A 16,138-nucleotide genomic window follows, 5' to 3' on the forward strand; every position below is an offset into this window, starting at 1 on the left:
TAAAGAGCACAACGCAAACACCATTTCTGAAGCAGACATTCCCTGCAGGCCGTGCAGCAGTGCCAGCTCTGCAATGTGTCAGTAACATGAAGCAACTGCAGCAAATGGCTCTTAATCAAGGAGCTTCACAGTATGGGGAAAAAAGGAAACTGGATCCTCCTCAGAATGCACCCTAGCTGGTGTTTAATGTACCTACGTACATCTAGATCCTACAATAAGAAGAACTGCCTTAAAAATGCAGATCAAGCTGAAGAGGAGATTACAGCTGCAGTTGGAAAGGGAAGAGGGAAGAACCCCTTTTCTCAGCCTGAAAGGGGCCACAAAAGAGCAGCCCCTTTGCTGCTAGATGGATACCCATGAGATTCTGAACTCACAACCACCCACCTCAACTACAGCTGGAAAACCCAAGCCAGAATTACCTGGTCTGCACCAACCACATCAACATCGACATCTTCTATTGTGTCTTCTGCTTGACCCTCCTCTGAGACATTTTCTGTCTTAATCTCATCTTTGCTGGGGGAAAAAAAAAGCGAAGCCTTAAGAAACTTTATAACAGAGGTTGCCCATTGCACAAGTGTGCTTAAGGCAGAGTAGTTCACATATTAAGATCTGCTGCTGAGATATCCATGTAAGGTAGCCCAAAGTTTCTGGCCCGGTATTTCAAGGTATGAAAGAGGTTATGCTCTGAGGAACTTCCAATAAAGCGGTTCAGAAACAAAACATTCATTTACACAGGGGCCACCTTCATGTTTAATAATTTTTTGTTTAATTTTACTTGTACTCACCAGGTCCATTCAACAAGTGTCCCAAACCTGGAAAAGCACGCATCTCACTGGGATTTGTGTTTCATCTTTTAACATACCAATATGGGAAATGGCACCTAACACCTCAATAAATGAACTGCATTAAATGAAAATATCCTAACTGAGCACTTTGAGTGCTTTACAGAGCTCATAAGTAGACTCCAGACTCCCTATTTCTGCAATAACTCTCTTTTACATCCCCGTTCTGGGGGGTTTCACTCAGGTGTGTGTGCATGCTGCACACAGACATGCACCTCTCTAAAAGAAATTCACCAGTTACACAGCAGTTAATAGCAGATCTGCAGAGACAAGAATCCTCTTTCATTTCCAGAGCTGCAGAAAAGACTCATCGTCCGGCTGCAGCAAACAGCCAGGGAGTAACCAACACTACAACCCTCTAATCAGGACCAGAGACAAGAGAAGTGGGACAGGGAACCTTCCTCCTTCCTTGTCCTTTTCTCTGCACACTCAATATTAGTCCAAGAAGTCACTGAAGCCCTGTGACAGTGCGGGACAATCAGGCTAAAGCAGCAAATGTAGATATTGGACTGAGGAAACAAAAAAAACCAACCCATCCTTGGGACGCAGTCCGTAAGAAAGACAGGATGGGCACACACCCTTTGCCCATGGACATGTTACAAAAACAGAAGCAGAGGTGGATAGAGAGACCCCAGCTGTCAATACCAAGACAAGTGAAGGAACTTGTAAGACATAAAACTCTCACCAGTATCTTCTCCGCAGCCCTCCTGGACAAACGAATGGCAAATGTTCCTGCAAGCGTATCTCTCGAGATTTCAGCCTCTTTCTGCTTCTCCCTGCTGCAGAGGCCAGCTGGGAAGCACACTGCAGGCCTGGAGCTTTGCTTGCTGCTTCAGTCTCGCTGGTTTCAAGCAAAGACCCTGTAACAGATGATAGTGACCAGACTCCTTCTTCAACCTCACCCTCAGAAGTCTTGAGATGGACATTTCCAACATGTTCCCCACAGCACTGAAGCAATGGGGACAAGCTCAAAGGGAGATTTGGAGCAAAGCGTTCATTTATTGAAGGAGCCAGATAAAAGTCACATAAAAGAAAATCCATTTAATTTGCTCACTGGTCATTTTTGCAATCTAGATTTATGATCTTGGCCCCAGTCCATAAGTGCTATCAGTACTGCTGAGTCTATATAACCCTCAAGAAAGGAGGGCCTTTGGGACAGAAAGGAACAAGCTTTCTGAAGGCAAGTCACTGAAAAGAAAATATCTGAGAAGGGATGAGAAAGAAACTAAAGGACGCTCTACAAAAATTCCCTTTCCTTCACAGAAAACTGCAAATGGCCAGAGCACTTTTAGCATTTTTACTGGCAATTGTTTTCATCATGGCTTTACTACCTTTAATGAAGTCCCACCATACCCATGCAGTGAATACCTCATTACAGATTGGAAGTCCGTGACAGCTGCTAAAGCCTGGATGCAGCCCATCTAACTACAACTCTAAATTAGGAGTATAATCTTACAGGCTCCCTAGGAATTCAACAGAGAGAAAGACCCCAGATGATGATTTGGCCCAGATCATCTGGGCTGAAGATCTGAATCAACTTCTGGAAATACCTCTCCTGTCTCAATTACCTACAGGGCCTAAAACACCACCACCCTTAACAATTGAAAGCAATGGACCAAGTCTCAATGGCACAGACAAATACCAGAGCTCAGTACAGAGCAGAATTCAAGATTATCCGAATTCGGCTCACTCAAAGTCTCCAGACGAACCTTCCTGCTATTGAGGGATGAAGAGGCCTTTACCAACAACAAAGCTAAAGGCAAAAGCCACAGTTCAAACTGGAAAGTCCACAAGATCCGTACTACTAATGCAAAGCACAAAGTGCATTTTAGCTGGGACAAAGCAAATACAGCTGATCCAAAACAGGGAAGTTTCCATACCATTAGATAATTTCCTTTTAAAAGAAGATGTCTTAGATGCACCCATGGGGAACCACTCTCCTGAACTGCCGAGGACAGAGCTCTCCTCATCCTCATTTGCCAATAAAGAGTTTCTGTACCAAATCAAGGGCTGCCATTCGTCTCCTCCGCAAGGCAGTGGTTCTGCTATATACCTCTGTAAGTAAGCGTACCTGGAGAAAACCAAAAGCAAGCGTAAGAAAATTCAGCATCTTTCCCCTCAATATCTAGGGACGGTATTGCTTTTTCCCTTTACTCTCCGAAGGTGCAGACAGAACTGTCGAAGAAAAAGAAAGGGCATCCCTTTTCTCAGAAATATCTGACATCTCTGAAATATCTGAACATTTAAAATGCAAATGCCTTCAAAACTAGAAGAGTGCTTGAATTTTAGCATTAGAAACAACACTAGATTCACAGGAATTACAGAATTACATCAGTCTCTAGAAAGAATTCCCTGTGCAGGAAAAGTCACTGCCAATTGCTGCTGCCAGGAACAGTCTGAATGGAGCAGAGCTCTGCGAGGATGCACCCCTCTTCCTGGTGGTCCTTTTTTGCCTCATGGACGGCAATGCAAAGGAGTTCCCAAGTGAGAGATGCTCCTTGTGATTCAATAGTACAGCAGGTCAGAAAATGGGGTATTTATGCCATGAGTGCCTGTTTTTTCAAAATTAAAGACAAGAACAACCAATAAAACCGCTTTTCTATAGTATAATCTCAAACTCAATCCAATTCTCTCAGGTTCCCAATAAAATTTCAAGTGTCTGCAAGAAGCAGGTAACAGCTCTGCAGTTATGACAACACACAGGATGTAGGAAACATTGGTTCAAATCCCTGTTCTGCCTGATTCAATCCAGAGACTTGACATTGGGCCTCCCTGAATCCCAGCTGAAGCTATCACCTTTTCTGGAGCAGAAAGGTCTCCTTCAAACATTCTTTTTGAAAAACAGGAAATTTCTGACAAAGTCTTTCTGACCCATTCCTACTTCATAACAATAAGAAAAGAAAACCAAAGTCTGACTCAGGATTAGAAACTGCATATTCACTATTCATATTTCAGCGTTAAAATCAACCTAGTGTTGTTAAAACAGACCCTACCTTAACAAATACCAGAAGTGACAGTTTTAACGCCAGCCTGTACAGTATATTATTCTTTCTTTGATTAGGAGTGCGGCCTGGAAAATATCAGAGATTTCACTCACTTTGCAAAACAAGAAAATGGGTGCTAGGAGGAGGTTAGGGTAAGCACCAACTCCAAAACAATTAAGAGTCCTGGACTCTGGGGGCCCCAGGGATCAAGAAACTCTGGTAATGGAGTTTGTTGGTTTCAAACAAGCATGTATTGTAACTAGTGTTTTAGGGTCTAATCCAACTGCTATCAATGTCAATGGAAAGACTCCCACTGATTCAGGAATCAGGCCCTTCACGCTGCTTGTTATTCAATAATTCATTTCTTGTGTGCATTTTGTGGCACAGAGCAATTGACAAGTCAGATATTTTACTGCTACAGCCTGGGCAATTATAGGGGAGGAGGTTAAAATCCATATACTTTGATGGTGTTGAAATATACTCCTTTCTAACAAATGCCCATATTCTGTATCTCATCTGTTACAGGTACATTCACATATGTTAACATACAGACCTGGACATCAATCCTATGATTAATAATAGAAATGAAAATAACCAGATGTTTATTTCTAAAAGTTCATGTTGACCTAAAACATTCCATCCAGTAATTTATGATGGAGCTAAACCTAAATATTTCTAAGGGGAAATATAATCTCCAGCCCCTGCAAGGCATTTTAGGCCTCCCAGAATAGAAACTGTTACTCTAGAAACATAGTCTGAATGCAGTTGTGGATAAAATTGCGATTTCCCCCCTTATGAATTTTATTGTTTCCCATTTGTTCCCAGCAACAGTGGGAAGGTCTCAAGCTGTAAGAACTGAAGTCAAAGTGGATTCCCTGCTAGGTTCTGTATTTCCCACAAAAGTTTTCAATGAATAAACCTACCTGAATGTATCTAATACATTCAGGAATATACTTCTGGAATATATCCTCTGGTCAAGAAGTTAAATATAGCCCTAGGAAAAAAATTATCAGGATTTAGCTTTAAATCCACCCACATCAATGATGAAATATTTTCCTCTTGTTTAATTAAAAATTACTCCTTGGAGGTAAATGAAATGACAAAGTTTTTCAAGGGTAGATCAACAGAATTCGACTTACTGCACAAGTGTCACCACACAGATCATAATAGCTCTTTAACATCCAGACAACATGGACAGAGTTGTACAGAAACTGTACAAAACAGGGGCTGGAGCACCTCTCCTATGAGGACAGGCTGAGAGAGTTGGGGTTGTTCAGCCTGGAGAAGAGAAGGCTCTGGGGAGACCTTATAGCAGCCTTCCAGTACCTGAAGGGGGCCTACAGGAAAGCGGGAGAGGGACTTTTTACAAGAGCATGTAGTGATAGCACGAGGGGGAATGGTTTTAAACTGAAAGAGGGTAGATTTAGATTAGATCTTAAGAAGAAATTCTTTACTGTGAGGGTGGTGAGACACTGGAACAGGTTGCCCAGAGAAGCTGTGGATGCCCCCTCCCTGGCAGTGTTCAAGGCCAGGTTGGATAAGGCTTTGGGCAACCTGGTCTAGTGGAAAGGTGTCCCTGCCTATGGCAGGGGGATTGGAACTAGATGATGTTTAAGGTCCCTTCCAATCCAAACCATTCTGTGATTCTATGGTTCTATGAAAACCAATTTTAGTCATAGATATCAAAGATTCTCTCCAAGAAAAATGCAAGAATAGAAAGGGAAGTTACCACTACCCATAGATTATCCACTTTAGATTTAACAGGGTCTGTAATCAGTATATGTCAAATATTTTTCTTCTGTACTTTGCATTTTGGGTTTGAATTCATTTTTTAAAATACACTGTCTGGGTAGCTGGAAACCGTTAATAAATTGTGTTTGTCACGTAAATAAACAGGAAAGTAGACATTTTGCCACTGTTGACCCTTGTTATATAAAAACTGGTTGATGATCTCCATGGAAGTTAACCTCCGATTTAAGACAAAGTGACACAGGAGCAAACAAGTTACACAGGGCTCAACAAGTTGTGATGGTTGGGTTTTTTCCATTTCTGCTGTCTTCTTCTCCGAAGTAGAACTTTTCCCGTCAGGTACTGGAGTGATTTGGTCAGAAATTCAAAAAGGCAGATGTGTCTTGTTTTATCTTACATTCCCATGTCTTCAAATATGCTCTCAGGAAAATGGAAATACCTGTTATATATTTTGCAATAGTTTTTGCAGTATCTGTAAATAAAAGACTGAAGTGCAGAGATCCAGATCCAAAATAAGCAGCACTGACTAGGGAAGTAATGGCAAAGGTCAAATAGAAGGAAGAACATTACTTACTTCTCAGAAATGACTGGAGTTGAGGCAGGTGAAGAAGGGAATAAGAGACACAATCATACATCTCTCTGTTCAGATGTACGATGCCAAAATATTATAATATTAGTAAATTACATATTAGTAAATGTAAATATTTAAACCACTGTAAAACACGGGCCCAACTGGATCAGGGCATATTCCCCTGTAAACAGTAAATTATTGAATTTGACTATCCACATTATGAATAGTGTCATGTATATTTCTATTCCAAATATATTCCATGGAACTCATATAACTGAGTCCTTAAACTGTGGGATTAGATCATTAGAAAATAATGAGCTGCACACTCTCTCTTCCTCAATCTTTTCTGCTTTATTTTTCTGTTTAGAAAAGCATTCCTGCCACTCCACTAGCCAGTCAAGTTCAGAATCTCTTCTACCAAACTAATGTCTCTCCTTAGAAGAATTGCCATATGTGGCCACAACTATGTCTAAAAAAGATCTAGCCTGCATACTGCACCTACCATCTGAAATAACTACTACTACAAAATTCAACAAGTGTCTCTCAAACTAACAGCCTCAGGGGCAGACTGATTTCAAAGGTTCTCTGAAAAGCCCTTGAGCAACTTCTGCAACACTGAAGGTCAAGTGTCCCACAGACAGTGACACACAAAACACAAAGTCTGTATGACAGTGTACAAGAACTTAACTTACACTAGTCTTTTGTCTGGCTTCAGCAGCTTGTTGGAAAATTCACTGATGATTAACAGAAAGCTCAAGTTAGGAGGCAAGCATTTTCCATCTACTCCAGTAGCTCCTTGAAAAGCAAATTCAATTCCTTCCCTTTTGGAAGAAAAAAAAAAAAAGATCACAGTAATAAACCAGACAACTAACAAAAGCAATGACCATGGACAAAGTGATGTTACGTGGCACATACTTGTGTATCATGGCTACAGATTCTCTAGATTTCACTTGGTCCCAGCCAAACGTTAGTGAAAAGCGACGAGCAAGTTCTTTCATATTTGTGAAGGAAGCGGAGGAGAAGTCCACGCCACTACTGCTGTCTTGGCTTTCTGCACGTGTCTGAAACAGCTGCAAAAGTCATCTCAGATAAGCAACCATATGTAATCCTACAGGCAAACAAAGCACCAGGAGGACAGAGACATGCGCAGCAAGCAACAGTTAGCTTACACAGAGAGAAGCCTTATCAAAGAGCAGGTAAGTCATGTGCTTCAGAAGCACACGACTGGAACAATGACAAGGAACTGACACAAAGGACACTTGTGCTTAACAGACAGGTACAAATCAAAAAAATAGAACTAAAAAATGATGTGCATAAACAGAGAATCGATTCCTGAAGATGATGGCTCCACTGACCCCATCTCCTGTTGGGATTTCTGAATCAAGCCCCACAGGCTTAATTTGCCCGAGAGGCTTTCAGAATATCAGAACACAGATATTAAAGCAGCAAGATTGGCAGCAGCGTCGTCCAGTTTCTGAGAGTGAGACTGGGTCAAAAGCACATCTTGAGCCCAATTAACTAGATTTTGGGGTTTTTTGCTAACAGAACAAGGAGGTAGCTTGTTTTATTCAACCTGTTAACTTTCAAGGTCAAGCAAAGGCCAAAAAGGGCCTGTTGTCTATGCGATACCTAAACAGAAAGTCCCGACTATGTCAGCAGAATATATGTAGCCAAATGCTGCTTAGCCTCATCTAAGCTCAGATTTCAGGGGCTAGTTCGCAGATCTAAGCCCCTGGCAATGGGTGCGAAATAAGCAAAGCTCATGTATCAGAACCCCCTGGGAAGAGCTCGCTCTGTGGCTTACAGCACGACTCCAAGCTAGAAGCAGCTCTGGTCACGGGCAGAGCCAGCAAAAGCAGCTGCTAAAATAGCTAACTGGCCTCATCCGTCAACAGCTGCAAGCCCCAGAAACCGAGACGCTTCAGAAAAGCTGCGACCCCCTTTCTTGCAGAAAAAAATGCTGAAAATACTGGGGATTAGAGCTGGCCAGGCCCAGGCATGCTTGTGGTTCCTCAAATTCAATAGGAATTGAGGTAGTCCATAAAACAGAATACCATCCTTAACCTTTGTTAAGGTTAAGAGACACCTACCACATCCCAAGAAACACTCTGTAATCTCACATCAGTCCTAACACACTATGCATTTGAACATTAAAAACAAGACAAAAAAATAATGCACAAAATTACATTTTAAAACAGATCTAATGATTTTAAAGGAGTTTTAATTACGACATGCGAAAACAACACATACATAGAAACTGCAGGCAAGGAAATGATTTCTTCCATTAGGTTTTTTAATGGATTTGAATAATTATGGTAACTCCAATATGAATAGAGATGTCATAAGAGCCCCTAGCCTCTTGCTTTAACCTTAACCTTACCTGCTGCAGACAGAGAATCAGTGTCTTGGCACTCTGAATTTTGTTGTTGTGCCTTGTCTTGCTTAATGTTTCTTTAATTATGTCTCCAAAATCATTGTAGGTCTATTAACAGCAACAAAACAAATGAGAATTATCATTCCCCTTCTTTATCACTGGGAGTACACAAAACACATGACTGTGTTCATGTGACACAAGAAGTTCATAAAACACTCCCAGTATCAGAACACCCAAGCTAAAAGATGAAAACTGGACTTTTAATATTATTTCATATGTAAAGCAATGGTATGCTCCTTTAAAAGTAATATGAGGATTGATGTTACACTGAAATTGTTAAGTATTTATTATAACAAAAGAACAAAGCCTCCTCAGGAGGAGAGAAATAAGAGAGTTTTCTGTATTTAACTAGTGCTTGCCTTGGGCCCAATGAAGTAAAGAACAAGATCCATATTCAGGTATTTCCAAAGTCCTGTTAGTTGACTCAGGGAAACTGCCCACTCTGTGCTGTTCTCGGCCCTCCTGAAACCCACTTCAGAGTGGCTGAAGCTCTACCAGTTGTCTAAACACTGGGACTCGTGAAATCTAGGCCATCTGAATACGGGCTGTGTGAGCTGTATGAAGTAAGTCAACCACTTCAGTGTGAGAATCTCTATAGTTAAAACACTCTCCCAGCCATAAACTGCTTCTCTGCAATGGCCTCCCTGGATAAGCTGAGGAGCAAATGTTCAGACAGATATACCCTCTACTCAATTTTCAGTTACTTTGTCTGCAGTAAGGTACCTTTGCAGAGCAAAGAGGAGAGATTTGTCCTACTCTTGCTTGATTTTATAGCCCTTTTGTGATTACGCAAGGATTCTGAGTCATAAGACTATTAGCCCCACAATGTTCACAAACATTGGAGTCACTTTCAAAATTTAAACTGCCCTGACAGGCAAAGCAACCGTACCTAAAACATTACCTTCACATAATACTTATAGATCTCAGCAGCTGCAGTCATCTCTACCACATTGTACACTATTAACTTGCAATATGCTGCAAGAAGACTCCGCTTTTTGTGCAAGTCGTCAAGTTTGCAACTTTCCTCCTTTCTCTCCTCCTCTTCTGTCAGGTCTAGGGAAACAAAAGCATTGGAGCTTTGTTGTACTACTTTATTCAAGATATCTCAGTTTTAATGACCAACTTTCATCCAAATAGCACAGACTCAGCTGTTCAGTCAACGTGCTAAGCAACAGATGGTAGTGCTCATTCCCATGTATATCAGAAAACACTGGTTTATTTCCATTTCAAAGCTTGCAGCTGATGACAGTGAAAACGAGTTATTTCCAGTCTTCTACTCTGATCTTCACAGAGCTTTCATATTTCTACTAGTCAGAATCTCCTTGTACAACACTGCTCACAGCTACAGAACCAGAGCGCAGAATAAAAGGCACAAACACACCAAATGGAAGAGACCAGACAAATGGCAACCACATTTTTTTTCCTAGAATAACACAGATGCTAGAAAACCAGCACACAACTCATCAGAAACCCTATTAAAGTTGCCATACACAGTCAACAAGAGAAGAGTTCAGATGAAATTCTCCAAGTGGTTATCAACAAGAGTGAAAGAAAAAAGTCATTTCATATCATTAAGAACATATTAAGTCTCTGGAACATGGGTTAATTACTAGCTGGATAACTTGTGGAAAGCATATACTCTTAAGAGTCTTCCAACACACCTATGAAGGTGCTTGGGGATAGCTTCTTGCAGCAGGAGAGCTGAGATACACTCTTCCCTGTTGCAAATGTAATCTATCAACTGCCAAAAGGCTTCAGTCTTCGAGCTATAGTTTTGATGTGGACTGTTTCTGCTTTTAGCACGACTGTGGGCCTGGAAACAAACATAAGGCAAGTAACTGATCAGAAGTATCTGCAAATTTAAAACTTAAATGGAGCAGCTGCCAACTGTGCACACAGACAAGCCCACCCATAGCATGACAAAAATCACTCGTTCAGGAAGGAATCTGCAATGGGATGACAGGGATCCTTTGTGGGAAGGACTGAGAAATTGAAAGCATCATACAAAACGGGTTTGAAACAGATCTCAGGCCATCTAATGCAAACCAGGATCAATTTTATCAGTTTCAGGTACATAACATATGCAACCTGAAACATAACCTGCTTCAAAAATTCCCACAACTAGGATACTACAACCTACTTGAGCAATCTTTCCTATTGTATCTCTACTTTTACCAATAAGGATTCTCTTCTACTATCTCCCTGTTGCAATTTAGGCTCATCACTTCTTGCATATACACTGTGACCTGAAGAAGTGTGGTGCCAAACAATGAACACAGAACTTCATCTGAACAGATGAAGGACAAGAGTTTGACACAATAATCTAGAACAATGATTGGTTTTTCAAAGCATGACACTTGAACTTGGCCTCAAAACCACAATGAACTAACAATCTATTTTCAAAACACTCCCAAAAGAAACCAGCCTTCACAATAACAGCCTCAATACGGCATCTGAATGTGTTTGAAAAAGGCAAAAGGGCAACAAGTACTATTTCCCTCTAAATCTGCCCCGCATCCCCCAAATCAAAATCCACTAGTCCTTTACTCTGATGGCTTAGAAGTGCCCATGCACTGACAGAGTCACACTGTAACACTGCAAGGTCTTCCTCTAACACCATCATCTGTGCCACCAAAGCCAGTCTACCAAATACTTTTATATTCTCACCCATCCCTGCATTACATCAGCCCTTTTAATCCTACAAGTAAATTGGTAGCTATATCCTGTCGTTGATCCACAGTGGATACACCCCAGTGAATAACAGGTCAGCCTTTTGTTTGTAAAGGGGCACAAACAAACAAACAAAAAAACCACAAAGAACCCTCAAGAAAAGACCAGACCCTCTTCCTGATACATTCAGTGCAGATGACAAATGACAGCAAAAGCGGTAGATTGTTTCTCCAGTGAAGATGTCTAACCTTTGCTTTCCTCTTCTTCCTCCATGAAAACATGTTCCTGGATAAATAAAAGCAGTTTTTCCTGAAGTGATGTGCTGGGAAGATAATCTAGAAGTCTGACTGCTTCTTCAGTATTATTTGAATCCTGATGACTCAAAATCAGCAACCAGTCACAGAGTATCATGAAGGCCTGTATCAAGCAAACAGAGCCAAAGAAGGATTTAGAGACCATCTTACTTTTCATGCCAACTGCACTTTGCATCTCCATCAAACACCACAAGTCACAACCTAGCTTCTATCTCACTTCTTCCTTGCAAGCTTAAGACTTCTCTTTGTCTCAACGTGTGGTAAGTAAGGCATTAATAAAGCAATGATAGCAACCAGTACACTGATCAGTCTAATCAGAAAACACCATGATTATCAACTGGCAAATCGAGTCATTCAGATTCAGGCCTTGATTCTGCAGGTGGGCCCACGCAGACACGTATTTATGCTTGATAAAGCACTAACTTTTGTAGCATTTTAACTAACATAACTTTAATTTTCCTTTAAAATAAATAGTTGAAGATGATTGTTTTTTTAAAGAGTTATTTATCTGCTAAGAGACAAAAAATAGCAAAAATCAGTAGAAGGAAATACTATTATGAAAAGAAAGGCAGGCATTTAAAAGGAGGACTGAGCATGAATGCCAGTTAAAAGTGACAGAGAAACACAAACCTTTTCTCTTACATCTTTTTCCTTATGGTGGAGGAAGCACATGCAAATATAAGTGAAACGTCTCAGCTCTCTTCTTAATGCAAAAAGAGTCTCCTAAAAACGTATTTAGGAAAAGAGACAGGACAAATATGTTAGGACTATGATACAACAGAGAATTACAGAACAAACAACAGTTGCATCTTTCTTTCACTGATATTATTCATTTAAGATAGCACAGCTGATGGCATTATGAAAGAAGCTGACATCTCACAGTAGCAACAGCTTACGAACTATGAACAACCTTAAAACCATGTCTTGTTTTCAGGCACAGTATCTGGGACACAAAGGTCAATATATTTCCCCCTCCACTCTGGTGCAGAGATGTGGCAAATACTAGTAGGACACGTGCATCTGTCACACTTGCTAAGGCTAGTGGTATTCAGCAAGTCACAAAATCTTTGTTTGTTCATCTGTAGTATGGGCAGCTCTAATAGCATGTATTCCCTTATTCACTTCAGCTTATCCTTATGAAGCAGTGATAATGATTTCCACTTTAGAGATGGAAGTAAGGTCATAAAAACTCTGGTCCATCCCACATAATTTTCAATGTGAATTGCCTTCTGGAGTTGCTCTTCTCTCTCCCTCTGTTGACTACAGAGGGAATGCAGTTTAACTACGCTGCTGACTTTGGCACTCAGAAACTTAGACACCTCTATTTGTTAAGATGAATCCAGCAAGAAAGACAATTTGATTTGCCCACAGCCACATAAAAGAGTTTCTGATCCTTCACCAGGTCCCAGCTGTTGCACTGCACTGAGCTTTGAGCAGTCAATAGAAGAGGAATGCCCTTACAGGAGGGCTGGATTTCATGCTATGCAACTGTATCTTTATGAGAAAGGGGATCCTTCCCAGGGCATGCTGAGAAGAAGAAGAGGGGGAGGGAAAACATTGCCTTAACACTACCGGGGGAGCCGGGGGGGAAGAAACAGTCCTAGAGCTGCTGTCCAGGAAATGGTCTTTTTTGCTCTTGGAACTTCTCTCTCTGCCAACATCCAGATTTGGTCCTGCAGAGTGGGCCATAACATTGTGCTTCCAATCAAAATCTGCTCCCATATGAAAGGCCAAAGTAAAAAATGTGCTGCCCCATTACCAGTCAAGCTAACCGTGTCTGGACTGAAAGGCAGAACGTATTAGAGCAGTGAGAGATGCGGACATCCACACAGGAATGGAACGGGACGGGAATAGATAGTGAATCAGTCACCAAATGGCTAACCTCCCAGCTAGCATTTCTCACACAAAACAAATGTCCATGTCAGCGTCCTGTTCTGTACACACAGGAGCACCAGGGGAAGGGGAGAGAATGACACCAGCAGCACCACTCAGTGTAGTCACAAATCACCATAAAGAGGAGCCACACAGGTGCACATTCACACGTGAACCAAAGCATAAAAGAGTTTTCCTCTCTGGTGTCTTAACCTAGGCTGTCTTCTGAAATACCTGCAAGAGCCTAGCACTTTATGAAGCCAATTAAGAAAGTAAATAGTCAGCTGATAAGAAAATTACCACTTTCCTTAAACTTTCTGCCAGAAATATATAAGTAAAACAAGAAAATAAAAACAAAACAAAGCAACAGGTCTTCCTGGAGTTTTCCTTGAATATTCTTTGTTACTTGAAAGATGGAAACAACAAACTGTTTGGCAATAGAACAAGTTCCTTATCTCCACTGAGCCCCAGGAATTCAATGCACATGTTTTGCAGTAAAAATAGAGGTGAACCATTGTTTACTTATTCTCTTGCAGACTGAAAAAGCATAAACACTTTTTTAAAAAAAAAAGGGCAAGACAGAGAGAAAAACCTCAACTCAATTTGATTCCCTCAAGAAAACATAGAAATTATCTTCTTAGAAAGCTTGTTTTTGTCTTGCAATCTGAGAACAGAAAAGCAACTTAAAACTTCTAGAAGCACAACTCTGGGTTTTAAAACTACATGGAGTGGCCAACCTTGGGAGAATTTTCTGAAACTGCAGCTAGTTGCCACAGGAGAGAAAAATATGTGCACTGGAGAGCTGGCAGGATCATCTGCAAATAAAAACACATGTCCTTTATTTACATGAAAGGCTCAACAGCAAAAAGCTTAGGACTAAACAAAGCATCCAAGCCTGACATTCTGCACACTGCTTGCACAACCATTTCTGCACTATGAAGTATTTAGACCTTCACAATACACGTAATAAGTTTACATACAAGCACATGTTGCCTCCTGAGAAACTTCATTACTAAGGTTCTGCTTCTGCAGAACTCTGACGTCTTGAAGAGTTCAGCGGAAAGTAACCATGTGCTAAAAAGGGTGTTCACAGAGGCTAACTTTAGCTTAGCTTCTCAGGATTCCTCTGCAGTCTTCCATGAAAGGCAGACTCCTCCAGAGCGCAATTCAGAGCAGAAGCCAAACCTTGGTGCTCTGATGCTCCATCTAAAGGAATCCACCTCTACCCACTGGCTGCAGGCTCTCTCTACTAAACTCAGTTTCACCCCTTCCCAAATAACCTCAATTTCTCTCCTGAAAAGGGGGGCTGATTAACATTCATGACTGCTACAGTACTTCACCTTGTAATCCCAGGATATACACCTCCACCTTGGCACAGCCAACATTTGAGTTGAGGCAACCAGACAACCAAAAGGCTGCAGTTGAGACAACTGGTAATTACAAACCATCTTCACCAAGAGTCAATCTGCAAGCAACAGGTCCAAAGTATTCCAGTTTCTAGTTACATGCAATCTATAAAGGGCTCCTCACAGTCCCAACAATTTCACATGTACTGAGAGCAAGACTGTGCAATCAATGGCAAGTACTGAGCATGACAAAGAATCAATCCAGATGTCAGATGATTATCATAGTTATGGACAATCTCCAAAATAAACAAATCTATGGCATGAATTTACCAATTCCAATAGCGTTATACCAAAGACAGCCTCAGTTTCCCAGGCTGAGAAATGGAAACACCATCTTCCTGCCTCATAGGACACTGATATATAAGATTATTTAATATTTCCTAATTTTCCTGCTTTCAACAAGAAAAACCTCTTTCAATGTTAAATATTAACAACTCACCAGAACAGGCAAACTCCCATGTTCCATTTCAAACACCAGCAACCTTAATGTCTTGTCATACAGATTCCACTTGGTGAAATCATGGGCACTGCAAGTGAAAAAGAAACAATAATGATACACTAAGCAAGAAATGAAATCTTACCCGACCAAACAGGTTAAATGTATCCTGGTTTTGCCTTCATCTGATGTACAGCAATAAAGTTAAACAACTAGTTATTAGTTATAAGGGGGGGGGAATGAAATTAAGTTTTTCATGATCTAACACTGCAACCTTTAGTCCATAGCTTTACAGCCTGCATTCCTACCACAAAACTGCAGTGTCATGAGGAGAGGAAAAAGAAGCTTGAGCTCTGTACCTTTTCCTGTATTCTATCGACACTCTCCAAGTGCCCAAAAAGGTCTGAAGAACAATTTCCCGACACCGCTTTAAAAGACTGTTTCTAATGCTCTCGAGTGTTCACAACTCAATGTTAGAATTCTCTGCAAAAACAGAGCTGCCCTAGCACGCACGACAGGTAAAAGACACATTGAGAAGAAGGCCCAGTTCCCCCACCCTCTACTATCTTGCATGACAATTTACTTGGTGAACAATCCCTGGAGAACCAAGCTTTTGAGAAATCCATCTTTTAACAAAAGAAGATCATATAAACTAAAACAAACAAAGCAGATTACATCTGCTGGGAAAAAAGACTGCATTCATTATACCCTCTTCAGACTGACCACCAGTGTGGACAGTAAGGCAGTGCAAAAGCATCTAGCTAGGACGGAGGCAGCACAGAGAGGATTCTCTGTGTTCACTTTGATATCCCAACTCTGTAGCACACACTTCTCAATCACATTAGGGCTGATGCTCCAAC

At 41.1% G+C, this 16,138-nt stretch overlaps 1 protein-coding gene across 3 annotated transcripts in view; it reads right to left on the bottom strand.

Annotated features, from left to right (window-relative positions):
• Window positions 1–16,138, bottom strand: part of LOC137674467 (cohesin subunit SA-2-like) — a 63,863-nt gene that overhangs the window by 2,162 nt on the left and 45,563 nt on the right. Inside the window, exons 22-32 of one of the 3 annotated variants that reach the window (XM_068419837.1) lie at window positions 15,282–15,369; window positions 14,174–14,251; window positions 12,195–12,287; window positions 11,499–11,667; window positions 9,482–9,633; window positions 8,527–8,628; window positions 7,062–7,216; window positions 6,839–6,967; window positions 2,723–2,913; window positions 1,528–1,702; window positions 420–513 (exon numbers count right to left, since the gene is read on the bottom strand). In XM_068419837.1, the coding sequence (XP_068275938.1) occupies window positions 420–513; window positions 1,528–1,702; window positions 2,723–2,913; window positions 6,839–6,967; window positions 7,062–7,216; window positions 8,527–8,628; window positions 9,482–9,633; window positions 11,499–11,667; window positions 12,195–12,287; window positions 14,174–14,251; window positions 15,282–15,369 (1,426 nt within the window). The remainder of the gene's footprint in view (window positions 1–419; window positions 514–1,527; window positions 1,703–2,722; window positions 2,914–6,838; window positions 6,968–7,061; window positions 7,217–8,526; window positions 8,629–9,481; window positions 9,634–11,498; window positions 11,668–12,194; window positions 12,288–14,173; window positions 14,252–15,281; window positions 15,370–16,138) is intronic. The other 2 variants (XM_068419846.1, XM_068419854.1) reach the window with 2 other exon arrangements.

This window comes from Nyctibius grandis, chromosome 2 (genome assembly GCF_013368605.1).
Source record: "Nyctibius grandis isolate bNycGra1 chromosome 2, bNycGra1.pri, whole genome shotgun sequence".
In the NCBI taxonomy this organism is placed as follows: Eukaryota; Metazoa; Chordata; class Aves; order Nyctibiiformes; family Nyctibiidae; genus Nyctibius; species Nyctibius grandis.